At 39.7% G+C, this 23,491-nt stretch overlaps 1 protein-coding gene across 6 annotated transcripts in view; it reads right to left on the bottom strand.

Moving 5' to 3' along the window:
• The window catches only part of MAST2 (microtubule associated serine/threonine kinase 2), a 199,431-nt gene that overhangs the window by 54,513 nt on the left and 121,427 nt on the right, over positions 1-23,491 (bottom strand). For all 6 annotated transcript variants that reach the window (XM_069589227.1, XM_069589237.1, XM_069589259.1 and 3 more), the window contains one exon: positions 7,061-7,152. In XM_069589227.1, coding sequence (XP_069445328.1) covers positions 7,061-7,152 — 92 coding nt within the window. The remainder of the gene's footprint in view (positions 1-7,060; positions 7,153-23,491) is intronic.

The raw sequence follows: 23,491 nt of genomic DNA, 5'->3' as shown, positions 1-23,491 counted from the left end.
ATTAGGCTTCAACAGTATTTGAATCGAGAACTTCCAGATGTACAAGTTGGGTTTAGAAAAGGCAGAGGAACCAGAGATCAAATTGCCAACATTTGTTGGATCATAGAGAAAGCAAGGGAATTCCAGAAAAACATTTATTTCTGCTGCATTGACTATGCTAAAGCCTTTGACTGTATGTTTCACAACAAACTGTAGACAATTCTTAAAGAGATAGGAATAGCAGACCATCTTACCTATCTCCTGAGAAACCTGTATGTGAGTCAAGAAGCAACAGTTAGAACCTTACATGAAACAAGTGACCGATTCAAAATTGAGAAAGGAGTACGACAAGGCTGTATACTGTTACCTTGTTTATTTAACTTATATGCAGAGTACATCATGCAAAATGCCAGGCTGGATGACTTACAAGCTGGAATCAAGATTGCTGGGAGAAATATCAGCAACCTCAGATATGCAGATGATACCCTGAAATGGCAGAAGGCAAAGAGGAACTATAAGAGCTTCTTGATGAGGGTGAAAGAGGAGAATGATAAAGCTGGCTTAAAACTCAACATTAAAAAACTAAGATCATGGCATCTAGTCCCATCATTCATGGCAAATAGAAGGGGAAAAAGTGGAAGCAGTTTTCTCTTCTTGGGATCCAACATCACTGAGGATGGTGACTGTAGCCATGAAATTAGAAGACGCTTGTTTCTTGGAAGGAAAGCTATGACAAACCTAGACAGTGTATTGAAAAGCAGAGACAACACCTTGCCAACAAAGGTCTGTCTAGTCAAAGCTATGGTTTTTCCGGTAGTCATGGACGGATGTGAGAACTGGACCATAAAGAAGGTACGCACTGAGAACTGATGTTTTTTAATTATGGTGCTGGAGAAGACTCTTCAGCGCTCCTTGACAACAAGGAGATCAAACCAGTCAATCCTAAATGAAATCAACCCTGAATATTCATTGGAAGGACTGATGTAAAGCTGAAGCTACAATATTTTGGCCACCTGATGGGAAGAGCAGACTCATTGGAAAAGACCCTGATGCTGGAAAAGATTGAAGGCAAAAGGAGAAGAAGACAACAGAGTATTAGATGGTTGGACAGCATCACAGACTCAATGGACATGAACTTGGGCAAATTTCAGGAGATGGTGAGGGACAGGGAGGCCTGGTGTGCAGCAGTCCATGGGGTGCGAGAGTGAGACATGACTTTTTGACTGAACAACAACAACAACAAATTTAATTGAAAAGAATTCACCCATCTGCTTTCAGATCACAGTAGAATTAAACTAATAATCAATAAACAGAAAGACAATTGGGAAAACCCCCAAATATTTGAAGATTAAACAATACAGTTCAAAATAACACATAGGTCAAAGAAGAAATCTCAACAGAAAATTTAAAGTATTTTTAAGTAAATAAAAATGAAAATACAACTTATCAAGTTAGGGCAATGGGGTGAGAGAGCATGAGGTACACACTACTGGAAATAAGACAGGCTACAAGAGGGATTTCCCTGGCAATCTGTGGTTAAGACTCTGGGCTTCCACTCCAGGGAACATGGGTTTGATCTCTGGTAGGGGAATTAAGACCCCTTATGATGCATGATGTGGCCGAATAAAAAGAAAGATATGCTACAAGGATGTATTGTACAACATGGGGGAATACAGACAATATTTCGTAGTAACTGTAAATGGAGTATAACCTTTAAAAATTGAATTTTGGGACTTCTCTGGAAGTCCAGTGATTAAGATTCTGTGCTTCCAATGCAGGGAGCGTGCATTCAATCCCTGGTCAGAGAACTAAAATCCTACATGCCCATGCTGCGTGCTGTAGCCAAAAAATAAAAATTGAATCTTGATTAATTAATTAAGGAAGATTTAAGATTAATCACCTAAGCCTCCACCTTAAGAAGCTAGAAAAAGAGCAAATTAAATTTAACATAAGCAGATGAAAAGAAAAAAATACTGGAGCAGAAATCAATGAAATTGGAAATAGGAAATCAATAGAGAACATCAACAAAACCAAAAACTGGTTCTTTGATAAGATCCACAAAATGGACATGCCTCTAGCCAGGCTAACTAAGGGAGAAAACAGAGAAGACACAAGTCACTAACATCAGAACAGATACTGTATTACTACAGATTCCATGGCCATTGTATGCGAAGTCGCTCAGTCGTGTCCCACTCTTTGTGACCCCATGGCCATTAAGAGCATAATAAAGGAATATTATGCACAACTCTATGCCCACAAATTTGATACCCAGGTTTAAATACACCCAAAACTTGCCAAATCTCACATAAGAAGAAACAGACAATCTGGATAGGCTTATATGTATTAAAAATTTAATCAATAATTAGTAATCTTCTAAAACCGAAAGCAGCAGGTCCCAGATAGGTTCACTTGTGAATTCCATCAAACATTCGAAAAGAAATTATACCAATTCTCCACAATCTTTTCAAGAAGACAGAAGTGGAAGGAATACTTTCTAACTGATTCTATGAGGCCATCATTACCCAAACACCAAAACCAGGCAAAGACATTATAAGAAAAGACACTAAAGACCAGTATCTCTCATGAACATGGAAATAAAATCCTCTGCAAAATATTAACAAATCCAGTTCAACAATGCATAAAAAGAATTATACACCATAACTAAGAGGGTTTTAATCCTAGGTATGCAAGGCTAGTTCAATATTTGAAAATCAATTAATGTAAACCATTACACCAATAGCTAAAGGAGAAAAATCAAATGATCACATCAACAGATCAGAAAAAGCATTTGACAAAGTCTAAAATCCATCTATAAAAAAATCTTTGAATTAATTAGGAATGGAAAAAATGCAGCTAACATTGATACTTAATGATAAGAAACTTCAAGCTTTTCTGCCAAAATCAGAAAAATGGCGTGACTATATCTTCTACCACTGCTTTTCAACATCATACTGGAAATTCCAGCTAATACAATAAGCTAAAAAAAAGGAATTAAAAAGTATACAGATTGGGAAGGAAGAAAGTATATAAACTGTCTTTGTTTGCAGATGACATAATGGCCTTTGTAGAAAATCTGGGGGAAAAAAATCAACAAAAACCCTTCTGAAACAAGTAAGTGATTGTATCAAAGTTGCAGGATACAAGGTTAATGTACAAAAGTCAACACTTTATACCATCAATGAACAAGTAGAATTTGAAATTAAAAATATTACCAATCACATTAGCACCCCCAAAATGAAATAATTAGGTATAAATCTAACAAGTTATAAATGTACAAGATCTACATGAGGAAAATTTAAAAACTCAGATGAAAGATATCAAAGAAGAACTACTTAAATGTAGGGAGTTTCCACATTCATGGATAGGAAGACTCAACGCTGTCAAGATGTCAGTTCTTCCCAACTTGATCTGTAGATTCAATACAAACACAATCAAAGTCTCAGCAAATTATTTTACGGGTGGAGAAACTGATTCTAAAGTTTATATGCAGAGGCAAAAGATCCAGAATATCCAACTCAATACTGAAGAAGAACAAGAGTTGGAAGACTGATATTACCAAACTCAAGACTTACTCTAAAGCCACAGTGGTCAAAACTGTGATTTTAGAGGAAGAACAAATAGATTAACTGAATAGAACAGAGCCAGAAACAGACCCAGAAAAATGTAATTAACTAATGCTTGACAAAGGAGCAAAAGTAATACAATGGAAAAAAGACATTCTTCCTAACAAACAGTGCTATAATGACTGGACAGCCACCTGAAAAAAAAGAACAGATGCAAATCTTCATAAAAATTAATTCAAAATGGATCACAGACCTAATCATAAAACACAAGACCATACTCCTAGAATATAACATAGGACAAAACCTTGATGACCTGAGACAGGACAATGACATTTTAGATGAAATACCAGATATACAATCCATGAAAGAAATAATTGATAAGCTGGTCTAGAGTAAAATGAAAAACTTCTACTCTGCAAGAGGAGAAAGCAAACCACAAATATTAATACTTGCAAGAGACATCTGATAAAGGACTGTTATCCAAAACATACAAAAAAAAACACTTAAAACTCAACAATAAGAAAATAAACAACCTAATTAAAAAGTAGGGAAAAGATGTGAACAGACACATCATCAATGAAGATACACAGATGGCAAGTGAGCATATGACAAAATCTTCAATACCATGTATCACTAGGGATACGCAAATTGAAACAACAAGGTATTTCTCATTTATTGCTGGTGGGAATGTCAAAATGGTTCAGCCACTTTATAAAACTACCCTTAACCATACAGTCTAGCAATCACCCTCCTTGGTATTTAACCAAATGAACTGAAAATTTATGTACACATGAAAACCTGTGAGTGAGAGTGGTATGTCCAGACAATGGAATACTATTCAGCACTAAAAAGAAATGAGCTGTCAAACCATGATAAGATATGGAAGAAAGCTAAATGCATAGTACTAAGAGAAATGAATCAATCTGAAGAGGCTACATACTGTATGATTCCAATTACATGACATTTTGGAAAAGGCAAAACTATGGAGACAGTGACAAGATTAGTGGATGTCAGGAGTTGGGGTACAGAGTGATGAACAGATGGGACACAGAGGATTTTAGGGCAATAAAACTCCTCTGCATGATACAACAATGATGGATGCATGTCACTATACGTTTGTCAAAACTCATATAACACACCAGAAGAGTGAACCCTAATGTAAACTAGAGGTTTTGGGTAATAATGACGCAACAATGCAGGTTCAACAGCTGTAACAAATGTACTAATCTGGTGCTGGATATTGACGGTGCGGAAGGTGGTTACATGTGTGGGGACAGGGTATATGGGAACTCTGTACCATCTGCTCAGTTTCACCATGAATCTAAAACTGCTCTTAAAAACGTTTATTAATTAAAAGAAAAAAAAAACACAATGAACTAGAAAGGTTCCACTTCTAGAATGGCTAAGTGCCTACTTAATTGACCTTACGTATAGTTATAATCTAGTTATATATGTTGTTCTTCAGTTGCTAAGTCATGTCCAACTGTTTGTGACTCCATGAACTGTAGCAAGCCAGCTTCACTATGTCCCTGAGTTTGGTCAAACCCATGTCAGTGATGCCATCCAACCATCTCATCCTCTGTCACCTAGTAAATATTTAATATTGAACTAAACTGTATGAAATGAACCTACTTTCAACTCAACAGACCCCATATTATTTAACACATTCCAGACTTTAAAGTGAAAATAGTCTTAGAATATTCTGTGGATCCAAATATCAGGATGTATAAGATTTTAGAATTAATCCGATATGAAGTTTGATCTTTCTCAACATTTGGTTAAGTAAAGAGTCCACAGTCATGAACTAGGCTTTAACATGAGTTCTTCCTCCCTGGATCTGAGGCCTACCTAGATTTTCTGCGGTATTTAAGAGAGATGATGATAGCTAACATTTATGGAGTACTGGGGAGCCTGGTGGGCTGCTGTCTATGGGGTCGCACAGAGTCGGACATGACTGAAGTGACTTAGCAGCAGCAGCAGCAAGCATGTTATATGTATTAACATAAAGCTAGAGTCCGCAGACCCAGGCAGGCTGAAAAGGCCAGATGATGTTCTCGATCAAAGTCTCTGAGTAGGGAAGATTTAGTCCTAAACTGTCAGCAATCTAAATGAAGAGATAATCATATCAGAGAGAAGCTGCAAGTAGTAATTACTGCCTGGCATTCACATTACAGTTGTGATACTATGTTCAAGGTTTGGAAGTGCTAAATTAATTTCTACATGATGAAAAAGTCCAAGTCAGATATATGCTGAGTTTTTACAAAGTTCATGGTTAGAATGCACTACCTGAGCTAACACCTACCCCAGTCCATTTTGAGGGAAAAGTCCCTATGCACAACAAGAGGTCCGCTTTAAAAGCCAAGCAGGTCTAGTTCCCTGGGTCTCCCCGTGCTCTTGGTGGTGTCTTCTCATATTAGGGTCAGTATAGTGTTTGAGAATTCTACTGATTCTTGGAAAAGGGTCATGAGCACACTGAATAGCTGGATCTCAGTGAGTCTGATAAAGTGAGACCCTTATCTCTAGGACACAGATCAGTTTCAGAATCACTTGATTCTTAGGGTGCTCAAACAACTATTCCCCATTCATCCTCAGAGTCATTCTCCAAAGACACACTGAACTATAAGCAAGGAGACAAACTCAAGTGGAACAGACCTGTCTTATTTGGCTTAATGCTATACTGTTTCACTACTTTGGTACCTTTTTATTGCCCAAGACAGGGCTTGTAGATTATCAAATCCAGGCAGCAATGGCTTCCTATGGGTCCAAGCCTGCTCTATTTCCATTATCCCTAGGTCTGGAACTTCCACTGTAAACAGCATAGCAGTGAACAGTGTAGAGCAACTCCTTCCACAAAGCTGAGCCCCCTGGTCTGACTCCCCTGGGATTTAAGAATACATATTTAGACTAAAACATGGGGCTAACTCCAATGAGGTCCTCTGCCTCGTAATTTTTATATATTCCTTAGTCAGATGCAAGTATATCAGTCCTTATACTGCCTAGAAGAGTCCATATTCCAAATGAATGCATGAGATCAGTGATTCCACATACTAGAATTGAAGTAAATGTCAACATGAAACAAACAGTTCTCCCACTACTGTTGACTCCTGTTCTAACAGAGGGAAAGTTATTAGGAGTCCTATGAGGCAGAAAACCATCTGTGTAAGCCCTAATTCTTGGGCAAGGTAGGACAAAATGTTAATGGAGGCCTCATCACATGGTCCAAGAGGACCGTAGTCATAACACACTCTCAACACACCAGAACAGGGGTGGTGGACCCAAGACATGCACAAGACCAAAAGGAATATTGACAGGTCAAGGCAAGAACTAACTAAGAGTCAAAAACAAACTGAACACACTCTCCCATAGAAAGCATGCCCATGAGTTCTGTCTGCTTCAGCCAGCCAAGTGAAGAAAAAATATATTGTAACATGATGAACCTCACACAGCGAGAAGAGGAAAGAAATTGGGCATCTGTGACCACTCTTGTATTCCACTTTTGTTAATCTTTAAGCACTCACCTGTGTGGCCATGGAGTGGTGAGTGCGGCCGTGGTAGTGTAGGTGACGTACTAGAGGTCACAATCAAACTCTTGCGGTTACTTGTCCGACAGCTGCAATGAAAACACAAATGTCAGTTATAACAGGGTTGCATCATGGGCCCATAGAACTTAAGTGGCTATCGAGAGACAAAGTCACATCATTTCATGAGCTGAGCAGTGTAACACTTTGAACCGGGTTAGCAATTACTATTTGTACAGTGAGATTTCATAATTTATTGTGTTCCATCTTGCAATAACTTTTGTCACTGTCTTGACTTTTTCTTATATTGCCACTGCACTTTTCCAATGTGCAAGTTTCGCTTCCCAAGCAAATATCCAAGGAGTTCCCTAAATGTAATAATCATGCACTAAATGGTATATATTGAAGAGTGACCACTGCAAGTTTGATTCAGAAAACAAAAACCATAAGCCATAAATATTCTCATCTCTCATAAAAATTAATGTTCTTGCCATAAAAATGAAATTATTAAATCTATGGAATTTATCTTTGACAAACTGCTTAATCAATTAATTAATAGTGTCATTTCACCATAAATTTCAGAGCAGGGCTGGGTTCCTTCTACAAAGTTGGCTTTCCTTTACATTTTAATGCCTGAGGATTTTTCTAGTGCTTGGAGAAAGTCAAATCATGTTGAAAAGTCATTTCATGCTCAACCTGTTATTTAAAATGTATGTAAATTTATTTGAAAGTTAGCCCATCTTTCAAAGGCATTAAAGAAGCCTGGTCATTTATATTCATCGAAACAAATATTTAGAGCTTCCCTGGTGGCTCAGGTGGTAAAGCGTCTGCCCACAATGTGGGAGACCTGGGTTCAATCCCTGGGTCGGGAAGATCTCCTGGAGAAGGAAATGGCAACCCACTCCAGTACTCTTGCCTGGAAAATCCTATGCATGGAGGAGCCTGGCAGGCTATAGTCCATGAGGTCACAAAGAGTTGGACACGACTGAGGGACTTCACTTTCACTGTTTTTCAAACAAATATTTACTGAACATCAACTGCACACCAGGCACCATTCCAGGTGCAAGGGAAGCCATAGAGAACAAAAGAAAATCTCTGTCCTCAAATGGCAGTAAACAGTGACATGAAGAAAGAGACAGAATGTTTAAGAAACAGCAAAGAACTCAAGTAGGTGGCAGGAGGGGACAATGACAAGGAAAAAAGTAGGTTACAGAAGCTATGGGTATAGACTGCAGCCAGACTCTGTAGGGCTGCCTGACTGTTGTAAAGAACTATTGGAAATGTGATAAGGAATCTCTGGAAGGATTGTGATCAATCTCAAGAGATTATGATTAAAAATGACACGAACCCGTCCCTAAGAAACCATCAGGAATCATCCGATCACATCTCACATGCCCTTATTACCCCTGTTACCACCAAAGGCCCAAGTCTTCCATCTCTAATTTGACACAGTCTCCCTCTACTCCTTAATCTTAAAAAAAAAAAAAAAAAGAAAGAAAGAAAGAAAGAGAGCTTACACCATGCCTCCCTGAACTCAGTCTGTCATCAGCAAACTATAATCTTAACTTATTTTTTCAACATTCAGTTTCAATTCTGGCTCTAACTGAAACCTTGCTATCCCCCAGGACACCACAGTTCTGGTGAAAATTCCAATCCTTTTAAACCCAACTTTCCATCTATTTTGCAACTGCACTCGGGCGGCCGACGGTGAATGAAGAAAAATCCAAAATCATGTTGGCTGGTGTTTCTTTATGTTTATGATGATAAATATCAAGTGGATCCATACTACGTCTACTTAGATAACACACTCTCTCTCCAAGACAACTCACATCTCAAGACTAATTCGCATCTTCTCCCCAAACCTCCAGTACTTCTTCCCTTCCCCAAATCCTATCCTCATCGCTGACTTGGCTTTTTATTCAACTAGGGGTAAAAAGAATCAAAACAAAAAGAAGTACTACATATTTCTGCTCCAAAAAATCTAACTAACCTGGAGAATTTCCTGGTGGTCCAGTGGTTAAGAATCCGCCTTCCACTGCAGCGGACGCAAGTTTGATCCCTGGTCAGGGAACTAAGATCCCACATGCTGTGGGGCAACTAAGCCCATGTGCCACAACTGTTGAGCCTGTGTGCTCTGGAGTCCACATGCCACAGCCAGAGCCCGTGTGTCACAACAAAAGAATGTCGCAACTAAGATCTGACTCAGTTAAAAATAAATAATAAATATATTTTTTAAATCTATCAGCCTGAATCTGTATACATATACTGACTTTCCCATCAACAATAGCAGAAGACCATGTTGCTATGGAAGTCAACTCCCTGACTCCCTATTCAAGAAGTCTGTACCTCCACTGTCTTCCTTCTCCTATAACACAAATTTCTACATCCTATTGGGTCATTCTCATCATCATAAAAACATGCTGTCATTTCTTACATATCAAGAAAATTAGAATAAAAACTTTCATAGACCTCTCCCAACTTTGCTCCCCTGTTTGGGAAAAAGTCCACGTAGGAATTCTGTACTTGTTATCCTCGTATCTCATTTCCTATTATCTTTTTTAAAAAAAAATTACTTTTGGCTGTGCTGGGTCTTTGTTGCTGCACAGGTTTTTCTTCAGTTGTGGAGAGGGATGGGGGGCACTCTCCAGCTGTGGTACGGGGACTTCTCATTGTGGTGGCCTCTCTTGCTGCAGAGCATGGTCTTAGTTGCTCCCGAGGCATGTGGGGTCCTCCCTGATTAGGGATCAAACTCATCTCCCATATTGGGAAGTGACTCCTTTACCACTGAGCCACAAGGGAAGGCCCTCCTGTTCTCTATTTAACCCACTCTAGACTAGATAATCAACATCTTTCTTGCCTGTTATCAAGGTCATCACTAACAACAGTCAATTCTCAGTCCTTGTCTTATGTAACCTCTCAACGTCGTTCAACACTTATAACTTCTTCTTCTAAAAAACAAATTGGGATTCAATTTATATTCAATAAGGTGTTCTGTTCAATGAGCCCTGACAACTGTACACATTTATATAACACATCCAAAACAAAAGACAGTGATTCTATTACCCCAGAAAGTCCCCAAGTGGCCCTTCTGGTCAAAGCTACTGTGAGTCCATTTTATTTCCTTTATTGGCTTATTACCTATCAGCTCAGTTCAGTTCAATGATAGCTTTGACTAGACGGACCTTTGTTGGCAAAATGTTGTCTCTGGTTTTTAATACTCTGTCTAGGTTTGTCATATTCTATGGAATGTACATATGAAATCACATCAACCCTTAGAAAGCTTATTTGGACCGAGGGGATCTTGAGCAGAAAGATATCCAAGGTCTCCTGTACTAGGGCTCACACTATCTTCTTCAACAGGCATGCCCTCCCTCTTTACCTTACTTAGTTCTACCCATTCAATAAGAACCATGAGCTCAAACGTGGTTTTGTGTGAATTCTCTTTTATTCTTCCAAGCAGGATGAAAAAATGAAACACTTTTCAGACATTAGACAACAAGCAATGTAGGATGGTGATCACTTAAAGAGAATGGAAACAAACAAGGTGAATCTACAACTGCCTGGAAAGACATGCCCATAACAGCACAGAGAGAAGATGGCTTGCACAGAACCTGGGGTGGAAGAAACTTCCTTAAGAAAAAGAGCAGGTGGAATCACTCCCTGGTACTCAAACAGGGTTGGGAACAGTTTGTGTTTCCACCAGACAAAGCGGGGGAACCTGGTTATTCAAAGGGAATTAGCAAGGAAAAATTAGTCCAAATGCTAACCTGGTCCTACCTAACAAAGCTTAAAAGCAATCCTTAAAAGATCAAATTATTTCCAAGTAATTTAACTGTGCCCCAGAATAAGGCTCAAAAATAATACTGAAAGAAGCAAAAAAAAAAAAAAAAAAAAAACCTCTGTCAATACAAAGTCAAATTCAGTGATTGGTACATAATAAAAATTACTAGGCATGGAAAAAAGTAGGAAATATGACCCATGATGTGGTGTCGGGGAGTAGGGAAGAGAGTAGAAATAACAGACCCAGAGAGGCACACACAGAATTAGTAGAAGAGAAATAATAAAATCATTATAACTATATTCCATATTTTCTAAACATCCTTTTTTTTCCCTTTTAAAATATTTATTTATTTATTTTTAGCTGTGTGGATCTTCGTTGGGACACGCAGGATTCTCTCTAGTTGTGATGTACGGGTTTAACTGCCACGCAGCAAATGGGATCTTAGTTTCCCGACCAGGGACTGAACCCTCATCCCTTGCATTGGAGGTGGATTCTTAACCAGCGGACCAACGGGGAAGCCCCTATATTTTCAGTGAGGCACAGGAAAGTGTAAGCATATTAAAGAGAGATTATGGATAATACTTTTAAAAATCCAAATAGGACTTCCTGAGATTAAGAGTCTCAGATGAAAATTAAACAGGATGGCATTAACAGGAGATAAAGCACTGCAGAAGAAAGATTCGCAATCCTAGATACAGTGAGAAGAAAACTGCAAAATGAAACAGAAAAAAGAGAACATTTTTATTTTTTAAAATTAATTAATTTATTTTAATTGGAGGCTAATTACTTTACAATATTGTGGTGGGTTTTGCCATACATCGGCATGAATCAGTCACGGGTGTACATGTGTCCCCCTCATCCTGAACTCCCCTTCCACCTTCCTCCCCACTCCATCCCTCTGGGTTGTCCCAGAGCATGGGCTCTGAGTACCCTGCTTCATGCATTGAACTTGCACTGCTCATCTGTTTTACATATGGTAATATACATGTTTCAGTGCCAGAGAAAAGGGAACTTTTAAACCGAAAGAACACCAGGGAGCTGTGCAATAACTGCTGCCAACCACTGTGTCATTAGTCCCTGAAAGGGAGGGAGGGAGAAGCTGAAAAAATATTTGCAGAAATAAGTGCTGAAAATTTTCCAAATTTGACAATTATAAACTCACAGATCTAACTGGCTCAATGAACCCCAAGCACAAGAAACATGAAGAAAAGTATCCAAAGCATATCACAGTCAAATTACTTAAAACTGATGATAAAATCTTAAGAGCTGCCAGATAGAAAAATTACATAACACAATAGAATAAAGATAACAATGACAACAAACTTGTGCTTGGAAAAAGATGCAAGCCAGAAGACAGTGAAGAAATGTCTTAAAGCACTGAACCTAGAATTCAATACCAAGTGAAAATATCTTTCAAAAAAGGTAGTCCAAATATTTTTCAGACACACAAAAGCTGAAATAACTCATTATCAACAGATCTGCACTATAATAAGTGTTAAAGAAAGTCCTTCAGGCAGAAGGAATATTATACTAGACAGAAATCTGGATCTGCACAAAGAAAAGCACCAAAAATGGTAAACATAAACCATTTTTCTTTTTTTCTTTTTAAAATCTCTTCTTGAGACTTCCCTGGCAGTCCAGTGGTTACAATTCTGCGCTTCCACTGCAAGAGGCACAGGTTCAATCCCTGATTGAGAAACTAAGATTCCCAAAAGCCTCTGGGCACAGCCAAAAAAAAAATTAAAAACCCAAACCTCTTCTTGAATTTTAATGGAAACACAATAATTTACTGTGGGGTTTACAACACTGTTGTTCATTGCTGTTGTTCAGTTGCTCAGTTGTGTCTGACTCTGTGACCCCATGGACTACAGCACGCCAGGCTTCCCTGTCCTTCACTATCTCCTGGAGTTGCTCAAACTCATGTCCATCGAGTCAGTGATGCCATACAACCGTCTTGTTCTCTGTCACCCCTTTCTCCTCCTGCCTTCAACCTTTCCTGGCATCAGGGTCTTTTCCGATGAGTTGACTCTTCGCATCAGGTGGCCAAAGTATTAGAGCTTTAGCTTCAGCATCAGTCCTTCCAGTGAGTATTCAGGGTTGATTTTCTTTAGGATGGACTGGTTGGATCTCCTTGCAGTCCAAGGAACTCTCAAGAGTCTTCTCCAATACCACAATTTGAAAGCATCAATTCTTTAGTGCTCAGTCTTCTTTATGGTCCAACTCTCACATCCATACATGACTACTGGAAAAACCATAGCTTTGAGTATTTGGACCTTTGTCAGCAAAGTGATATCTCTGCTTTTTAATATGCTGTCTAGGTTACAACATATGTAGATGTAAAATGCATGCAGGATAGCCATAGCACCAAGGCTGGGAGGGGAGACTGGAAGTATACTACTGTGAGGCTCTTACATTAAGTATGAAGTGGTATAATACTACCTTAAGATAAACTAGCGGAGAAGGCAATGGCACCCCACTCCAGTACTCTTGCCTGGAAAATCCCATGGACGGAGGAGCCTGGTGGGCTGCAGTTCATGGGGTTGCAAAGAGTTGGACACGACTGAGCGACTTCACTTTTACTTTTCACTTTCATGCATTGGAGAAGGAAATGGCAACCCACTCCAGCGTTCTTGCCTGGAGAATCCTAGGGATAGGGGAGCCTGGTGGGCTGCCATCTATGAGGTCGTACAGAGTCAGATATGACTGAGGCGACTTAGTAGCAGCAGCAGTAGCAAAAAGATAAACTGGAAGTTAAAATTTTACATTTTAAACACTAACACAAGTAGTGCAAAAGAAAAATAAAGTATAGAAGTTGGGCTCCTAAAATTTCTTGGGCTCCAAAATCACTGCAGATGGTGACTGCAGCTATGAAATTAAAAGATGCTTGCTCCTTGGAAGAAAAACAAACCGACAGCATATTAAAAAGCAGAGACACTACTTTGCCAACAAAGGTCGTATAGTCAAAGCTATGGTTTTTTTCAGGAGCCAACTATGGATGCGAGAGTTGGATCATTAAGAAAGCTGAGCACTGAAGAATTAAAGCTTTTGAAGTGTGGTGTTGGAGAAGACTCTTGAGAGTCCCTTGGACTGCAAGGAGATCAAACCAGTCAATCCTAAAGGAAATCAACCCTGAATATTTGTTGGAAGGACTGATGCTGAAGCTCCAAAACTTTGGCCACCTGATGGGAAAAACTGACTCAGTGGAAAAGGCCCTGATGCAGGGAAAGATTGAAGGCAGGAGGAGAAGGGGACAACAGAGGATGGCATCACCAACTTGATGAACATGAGTTTGAGAAAGCTCCAGGAGCTGGTGATGGACAGGGAAGCCTGGTGAGCTGCAGTCCATGGGGTCACAAAGAGTCAGACATGACTGAGAGACTGAACTGAACTGAACTGATACTTAATAAGCCAGTAAAGGAAATAAAATGGACTCATAGTAGCTCAGTAGGTAAAGAATCTGCCTGCAGTGCAGGAGACCCGGTTCAATCCCTGGGTTGGGAAGATCCTCTGGAGAAGGAAATGGGAACCCACTCCAGTATCCTTGCCTGGAAAATCTCATGGACAGAGGAGCCTGGTGGGCTGCAGTCCATGGGGTCACAAAGAGTCAGACACAACTGAGAGACTAACACTTACTTACTTACTTACTTACTTAAAGGAAGGTAGAAAAAGCACAAGTATAGCTGGCCCAAACAGAAAACGATAAGCAAAAGGACAGATTTAAATCCAATTACATTCAATTCAGTTCAGTCACCCAGTCGTGTCCGACTCTTTGTGACCCCATGGCCCACAGCACACTAGGCCTCCCTGTCCATCATCAACTCCCAGAGTCTACCCAAACCCATGTCCATTGAGTCAGTAATGCCATCCAACCATCTCATCCTCTGTCGTCCCCTTCTCCTCCTGCCCTCAATCTTTCCCAGCATCAGGGTCTTTTCAAATGAGTCAGCTCTTCACATCAGGTGGCCAAAGTTGGAGTTTCAGCTTCAGCATCAGTCCTTCCAATGAACACCCAGGACTGACCTCCTTTAGGATAGACTGGTTGGATCTCCTTGCAGTCCAAGGGACTCTCAAGAGTCTTCTCCAACACCACAGTTCAAAAGCATCAATTCTTCGGCACTCACTTTTCTTTATGGTACAACTCTCATATCCATACATGACTACTGGAAAAACCATAGCCTTGACTAGACGGACCTTTGTTGGCAAAATAATGTCTCTGCTTTTTAATATGCTGTTTAGGTTGGTCATAACTTTCCTTCCAAGGAGTAAGCCTCTTTTAATTTCATGGCTGCAGTCACCATCTGCAGTGATTCTGGAGCCCAGAAAAATAAAGTCAGCCACTCTTTCCCCATCTATTTGCCATGAAGTGATGGGACCGGATGCCATGATCTTAGTTTTCTGAATGCTGAGCTTTAAGGCAATTTTTTCACTCTCCTCTTTCACTTTGATCAATTACATTAATAATCTCATAAAATGCAAATGTTCTAAATATATATTCAGCTAAAACGAAGACTGATAGATTGGATAAAAGAGCAGGACCTGACCATATGCTGTTTATTACCTGTGACAACCAAAAACCTAGAAATCACCTCAAATGTCCACGAACAGATAAACAAATCATAATATATCCATACAATGGACTACTACTCAGCAATAAAAATGTATGAGCTATTGATACACACAATAAATGAATCTCAAAATAATTATGCTGAAATCAAGAAGCCAGACATAAAAGAGTACATACTGAACAATTCCATTTACATAAAATTCAAGAAAACTTTAACCTATACGGACAGACAACAGATAACAGGCTTCTTGACCAAAGGCAGGGGACGTATTATAATGAGACATAAGGACATCCGGGAGCTGCAGATACGTTTATTGTCTTGAATGTTTATTGTACAAATGGTTTCAGAGACGCATACATATATCAAGATCCATCAAACTGCACCATTCATTTGTATTTATTATTTATTTGGCTACATCGGGTCTTAGTCAGGGCAAGCAGAATCTTATCTGCCTTATGTAGGATCTTCCACTGAGGTGCACAGGCTCTCTAACTGTGGCACACAGGTTCCGGAGCAGGCAAGCTCAGTAGTTGTGGTGCATAGGCTTAGTTGCTCCACAGCATGTGGGATCTTAGCTCCCAGACCAGGAGTCAAATCCATGCCCCCTACACCACAAGGTGGATTCTCAACCAGTGGTCCACCAGGGAAGTCCCAAATTGTACGTTTTAAATATGTACAGCCTATTATATTTCAACCACACGTCAATAAAGCTATATATTTTTTAATGTAAATAATATCAAAATCACTTTTCTGCTTAAAATTCTGTCTCAAGGAGAGTAAAAGTCAATGTTCTTACAATGGCCGACAAGCTGTACATGGCCTGGATCTGCATTACCTCTGTCCCTCATGCTCACTCGACTTCAGCCACACGGGCCTCTTCACTTCTCTTAGAACATGCCAGGTGCACCACTGCCTCAGGGCTTTCCCAAAGGAGGCTTCCTTTGCCCGTTTCCCTCATGACTTGCTCACTCCTCTTTCAGGTCTTTGCGCAAGTTCAGTCTTCTGAATGGATTTTCCTTTGACCATTCTATTTAAAATGGTAACATCCACCCTCCCAGATACTCTTCTCCTCCTTTCCTGATATATTTTCCTCAACAGCACTTGCTATTATCTAACATACTATGCATTTCTCATTCATTCTGTTTGCTGTCTTAGAATCTTAAGCTCTATGAGATCAGGGGTCTGCACAGGCTTTGTTTATTGCTATATTTCACAGTGCTGAGAACTCTGCCTGGCACATGGCAGACTCTCAATAAATCTGTGAAGTGGATGAACGGATGAGTATAATTTGCTACAAGAATTACAATAAAAGAGGACACTTATACACCTGACATGTATAAGGTATATCCAAACTATGTCCAAACTTCTCTTGTATGAAAACAAAGATCTCTTGAAATGGCAGGGACAGACAACTGATTCTCATTTCATTTGTCATGGTCTTATTAAAATTTGAATTAGATTCAAAACACTAAAGATCACATTTCTAGGCCACACGCCTTTTTATGAAGGTACATATAATCTCACTTGGCAAATCTGCAACAGCTGCCAGGGGAAGAAAAAAGGGTCAGACACCCTGGTACGGATGTCATGACTCAGCTGAGATCCAAAGCAAGAACTGCCTAATTTTTCCATTTCAACAAGCACTGGCCACTTCCCCAGGATCCTAGACGATAAAGGGCGGGTCTTCATTTTTCCGTTCCAGAAGATTAAGGTACCGGATGTTTACAGAGTCAGCCACACCAACTCTCAGCTGATGGAAGGTAACCTGGAAGCCCCTGAGCTGATGCTCTGCTGCCCACTGCAAGGACTGCTGCCCACTACCATGCCAGTCACTTGGCCACTCACAGCAAGGTCTGGTGCTTCATCTTACGACTTGCTCCACCGTGGTCACCCCACCATGGATAGTGGAGCAAGCACTAAGGCACCCTGTGCAAGCTCTGTGAAACTGCTCAACTGTGACCATATTCGGAGACTTCCCGGCCTTTGAAAATCCCTTCCCTCAGCAACTAGCAGGCACTCAAATCAAATATTCAGGAAGTCTGTTTCTCAGTTTGAAGGAATATACAGTAGGAAACATGGCTGCAGACCCCTCGGTGCCTCTAATCTCCAGCCTCTCAGTTCCAGAAGTCCAGCTGCTGCTAGGGATCTAAGTACTGGGTAATGAATTGACTGCTACATGGCTATTTCCTTTCTGAATTAAGAGTGTGGAAAAGACCACTTCTGCTTCATTAACTGTGGTCAATAAAATAGACAAGAATCTGGACCCATTTACGGTCATGCACTTCCAGGTGCTATTTCAGAGTAACAACTAGGATGATGTCCCTGGAAAGACTGAGAAGCTAGTAAAGTGAAAGCCGCTCAGTCGTGTCTGACTGTTTGCGACCCCATGGACTATACAGTCCATGGAATTCTCCAGGCCAGAATACTGGAGTGGGTAGCTGTTCCCTTCTCCAGGGGATCTTCCCAACCCAGGGATCGAACCCAGATCTCCTGCACTGCAGGTGGATTCTTTACCAGCTGAGCTACCAGGGAAGTCCCAAGAAGCTAGAGCGGGAGAAAATGCATGTTCTCTCAGTCAACAAAGGGTGCTACTTGGAGATAAATCCACACTTTGTCTTCTGCCTGGATTATTTCAACAGCCTCCTAACTAGTCTCTCTAATTTACTCCTATCTTCTATTGTCAGTCTGTTCTCAACACAAGCAGCCACTGTGATCCTTTTAAAACATACATCAGATGATTTCATTCATTTGCCCAAAACCTCGCAAAGTCTGCTAACTTCACATGGAGACACCAAGCTACTTGGACCACTGTACCAACTGTTCCCTCCACTTGGAATGCCCTTCCTCCACCTATACCATGGCAAATACCCCTTACCTCCTCCAATGTCACCTTCCACATTTCCCTGTGCAACACTGTGACCTGCCCCAAGAATCCACCTTATTCTGCCTTTTGGGGGGATGGCAGCTCTCCTTGGATTAATAAAGTATTTTTTAACTCCTACTCTACTGGTTTGGAAATCATACATTTTTAAAAACACAGTTATTGTTACTAAACTTTAATAAGCATTCTTGTCTCAACAGGAGTCTAAGTCTTAGGTCTAAGGATAGCTGGCATCTCAACCCTTCCTTCTGAACAAAATTAGATCTTAACTCCAGTTCTCCTTGCCCCTTCTAATATACATGTTATCTGGTCCAGTGCTTCAGGTCTATCTTGCTTTTACAATACCAAATTAGTACTTATTGTTTCATACAGTAACTGCTTGCATTGATTTACTTGTATTTCCAATTTCTTTGGTCAGCATTCCCTCCTGGATCTCACAACTTTCTTCTTTTCTTCACAATTATTTCACTGAAAATCTAACACTGATAAACCTTCTCAATTTCATTGTCTGTCTGAAGATGGCTTTAGTTTTCTCAATGACTTCCACAAGTATGGAATTCTACAACCTCTTGTTGAGAGTACCTTTTTTCTCAATACCTTAAAGATAGTCCATTGTCTTACGGCTCCTGTTATTGCTGCTGAGAAGCTTGCTCTCAGGATTGTTGTTCCTTTGTGGTTAATTTTTCTTTTCTCTCTGGCTGCTTTTCTTTTAAACCACAATTTTTTTTAGATCTAATTCACATCTCACAGCCTCCCCGGTGGCTCAGCTGATAAAGAACCCACCTGCAATGCAGGAAATCTGTTTTGATCCCTGGGTTGGGAGGATCCCCTGGAGAAGGGAATGGCTGCCAACTCCAGTATTCTTGCCTGGAGAATTCCATGGACTATATAGTCCATAGGGTCGCACAAAGTCGGACATGACTGAGCGACTTTCACTTACTTACTTACACATATTACAGAATTCAACCTTTGAAAGTGTACAATTCAGTGGTTTTTAATACATTCACAAGTGTGCAACCACCACTGCTAATTCCAGAACATTCTGATTATCCCAAAAGAACCCCTGTACCATAAAGCAGTCACTCTCCATTCCCATCTTTCCTACCCCTCTTCCCGGGCAACCACCGAAGAACTTCTGTCTCTGTGGATTCCACCTGTTCTAGATATTTCACATGAGTGGAATCATATGTCATGTGGCCTTGACTCTGGCTTCTTCTACTTAGCACGTTTCATCCACAATGAAGTATTTGTCAGTTCTTCATTTCTTTTTATGACTGAATAAAACTCTGTTGTGTGACAAATATACAAACATTTTATTCACCCATTCATAAACTGACACTTGGGCGGTTTCTACTTTTTAGCTGTTTTAAATGATGTTGTTATGAATAGCTGTGTGTTTGTGTGTACATTATGTTTTCAATTTCCTTAGGTAAATGTCCTTGCTGAACTCATTTACAGGAGCGCCTTTCGCTTTTGTGAATTCTTAAGGGTTCTCTAGTTCTTTTAAGATCTCTGTTTTTGGTTCTGAAATTTTACTGCAGTGCATCTAGATGAAGATTTATTTTTACCTTTTGTGCTCCATGATGTTGTTTTGGTTTCTAATCAATTCTGGTCTCAGTCATTATCTCTAAATACTGCCTTTTCCCCATTTCTCTATTTTCTACGTTGGACCCTGTTATTGTATCCTCCGTATTTCTTAGTTCTCATTCATATTTTACACCTTTTCCATCTCTGCGCTGCACTTTAGATAAAATTTTTCTAGCTTTGTCTACAGCTCTACTATATAACCTGACTACTGAGTTTTCAAATTCAGTGTTGCAGTATATTTAATTCCTTAAATTCTAATTAGCATTTTTTGGAAATATGCCTGATCTTTTAAAATTAAACATCTTTTGTTCTCTCATTTTTATCTCCATTTACATTTTTATTCACTTTAAATATACTTATTCTATGGTTTTTATTCATAATGCTACTTTTAAGTTCATAGGGATCTAATCTTACTGTTCCTTTTTTCTCTTGATTTTCACTTATAGTGGCCTGCTTCCTTGTATAGTCTATCATTTTGTACTATAAACTCACCATTAGTGTGGCTTCATGGGAATATTGTGCTACCTGGTTTGAAGGTACGTCTTTAAAATTTCTTTGAATTTGTTTTGGACAGATCTGTCAGAGTTCTTTAGAGCCTAGAATCAGCTCTTAAGACTAAACGTATGGTATAAACTCTAGGTCCCAAATTCAGTTGAATAAAGGTTTATAGTTTAAAATTCTCAAAGAGACTTTTTCTTCTTTCTTATTAAGAACCTATTTAAAACCCAGATGAGATTCAGTTCAGTTCAGTCGCTCAGTCGTGTCCGACTCTTTGCAACCCCATGAATCGCAGCACGCCAGGCCTCCCTGTCCATCACCAACTCCCGGAGTTCACTCAGACTCACGTCCATCGAGTCAGTGATGCCATCCAGCCATCTCATCCTCTGTCGTCCCCTTCTCCTCCTGACGCCAATCCCTCCCAGCATCAGAGTCTTCTCCAATGAGTCAACTCTTCGCATGAGGTGGCCAAAGTTAAAGAACTTCATTTCATCTCTCCATGTCAGTGGACAAAATTTTTCCCAGTCTGTTCCTACACTAAGGGTAAAGCCCTTTGAAGAGTCCTAATTATACACAAGGTCTTAATTCTACCCTAACTTAGAGTCTCCCTATCCTAAACAAGCCCAAGGCCTCATCCTCTTTCCCCTAAAAGATATCAGGACTAATATAATACAACATAGCTTCCTCCCTGGCCCTGTTTCTTGGAAGTTCCAACATTGGCTTCCACTGTTAGGTGTTGTTTTCACGCTTAGATTTAGGTCTATTGGGATTTTCCTCACATTCTACTGAATTTACCTATGCATTTAAAACAATGATCATAATAGTTAGCATTTATTAAGTGCTAACTGGGCACTGTTGAAAGCACTGTATGTAGTATCTCATACCCAATGAAGCAGGTACTACTATAACCCTATTTATACAGATAGGAACCTGAAACACAGAGATATTATTGTTTGGATGAGTAATGAATGGGAGAGAACAGTCCTGTAATGCGTTCTTAGAACAGTGCATTTCTTGGTGATCAAAGGAAAGTGGCCAATGAGACCAGAGATATTTTTTCTTTGAATGGAGTACACTTCTACTACAAATATGAGCCTTGGTAAAATGAAGCTGTCTTACGTTATCCCTGATTACATAGCATCTGGGAAGTTGTGGTATATTTGGTTTGCCTTTACTAGTTCCCATGCTTCCAAACTTCTTTGAAAGCACCAAATAAGAAGCCCACTACCAGGTTACATTTCCAGATCAGTTTCTTTGAGAGTTAGTGGTTAAAGGGAATCACAAAATATCTTGCAGTCACTCCATATGTTTGTTCAATATCCAGGTTAAACCCTGTATTAGTAACAACCCTTTTTTCCTGCCTCCTCCCTCAATAAATGGCCCAGCTGTCTGGCCTGCACCCAAGTTTCCGTAATAGAGACGATCAGAACACAGTCCTGTTTCTATGAGGCAGCCATGGATACAGTGGCCACTCGTAGAGCCAAGCCCCAACTTTCAGTAATCAAACCTCAATATCCCAGTCATTTTTAGTGATAATTAATTGCAAGATTCTGGGCCAAGTGCTGGAATGAATGTAATCAAACACCGGCCTTCAGAGGCTTGCAGCTTAAGAAAATTAGATATGTGAAGGAAAAGAGCTCAGGCAACATTTACTGAACATAGGTGCCTTTCAAAAAAAGAATCTAGGACTTTGCTGGTGATACAGTGGACAAGAATCCTCCTGGCGATACAGGGGACATGGGTTTCATCCCAGAAAAAGATAATTAACATATGATACCACTTATAAGAGGTATCTTTAAAAAAAAAAAAGAATCTGAGTGTCTGTGCTCTACTAAAATGAAGGATATCACTAAGAGGAAGGCAGAAAATCAGGGGAATGTATTAGACTCCACAGTGGAAAGAGGTACTGGTAATACCATGATGCCACCTATGCAAGAAGACTCGAGAACAGTCAGCCTAGCCTAGAGCAGAAGACGAGAGGGTTCTAGGGGTGATGATGCAGAGGGGAAGGTGAGAGGGAGGATTAGATCACCTAGTGTAACCTACTGCATTTTACACTTCTGATGGAAAATTCAGGGATGAGCAAATGAATTCTGCATAAAATATAAAGCAATGAAAAAGTGAGGTAATTATTACCCCCAAGAAAACAAAAAGTTGTAAAATAAATATAATCACACCATACAATGATTCAACTAGGATAACAGTTATGAAGTCATAATTGAATTGATTATAGATGAAATTATTTTTGTTTGGCTTTTTTCTTTTTTGTTTTCAGATGAAATAATTTACTTAATTTTGAGAAGCAAAAATCAAGGATGGTAAGAGTGGGATAAGAGAATATTTAGTTTTCTCTTATAAGCCTTAAAGAAGTCAATGGCTTTTGAAATTAGGTAGATAGATTACTTCAACAAAAAAAAATTAAAATGATGGTGGTTTACACATAAGTAAAGTGAAGAAGAAAGGGATAGTTGGGGTAGGAAAAGAAATTTGCCGCAACCAGTAATGTAATCACAATAATTACATTGCATTTTAATTGGTACAACCATGGTTCTATTCTAGGCCGTCATAGTTTAAGGGAAACTAGCAAGTGATCATCTGACACCTCTGCTCAAAATTCTCTGACAACTGTCACAATTAAATAAATAAATACCTAAATTAGTTATTAGCATGCCATTCACTGCCCTTCATGATATGGCTACCCCCTGCCGATCTGTTCTACTCATCATCACCCCCCCACAAATCCACCCTCTAGATGGTCTACACCGCAGCACTAAACAACCCCATGCCATTATGCACATCTATTGCTTCTCCTTCTACTCTTGTTTCAAATGTCTACCTGACAAGTATATGTTAATTATTCTCTTCCCAACTCAAGAAACTTCCTTCTCTCTTAAGCCCTTATTGAGTTCTCCAGGGCAGAATTAAAGATTGGTTTCCATACACTGGCACTGAATTTTATATAACCTTCCATTACAGAATTTATTGTGCATCACCACATGACTCCCACCACAAGCCAAGTAGCTCTCTACAGGAGATAATTAACAAACTTAGAAGCAACAAGTAATCCTTGGCTTATTATAAACTTGTACTAGAAAACTGAATAAGTTGGAAAGCTGCCT

This window comes from Ovis canadensis, chromosome 1 (assembly GCF_042477335.2).
Source record: "Ovis canadensis isolate MfBH-ARS-UI-01 breed Bighorn chromosome 1, ARS-UI_OviCan_v2, whole genome shotgun sequence".
NCBI classification, from domain to species: Eukaryota; Metazoa; Chordata; class Mammalia; order Artiodactyla; family Bovidae; genus Ovis; species Ovis canadensis.
The sequence above is the reverse complement of the archived record's forward strand: the minus strand, read 5'-3'. Positions and strand labels throughout refer to the sequence as shown.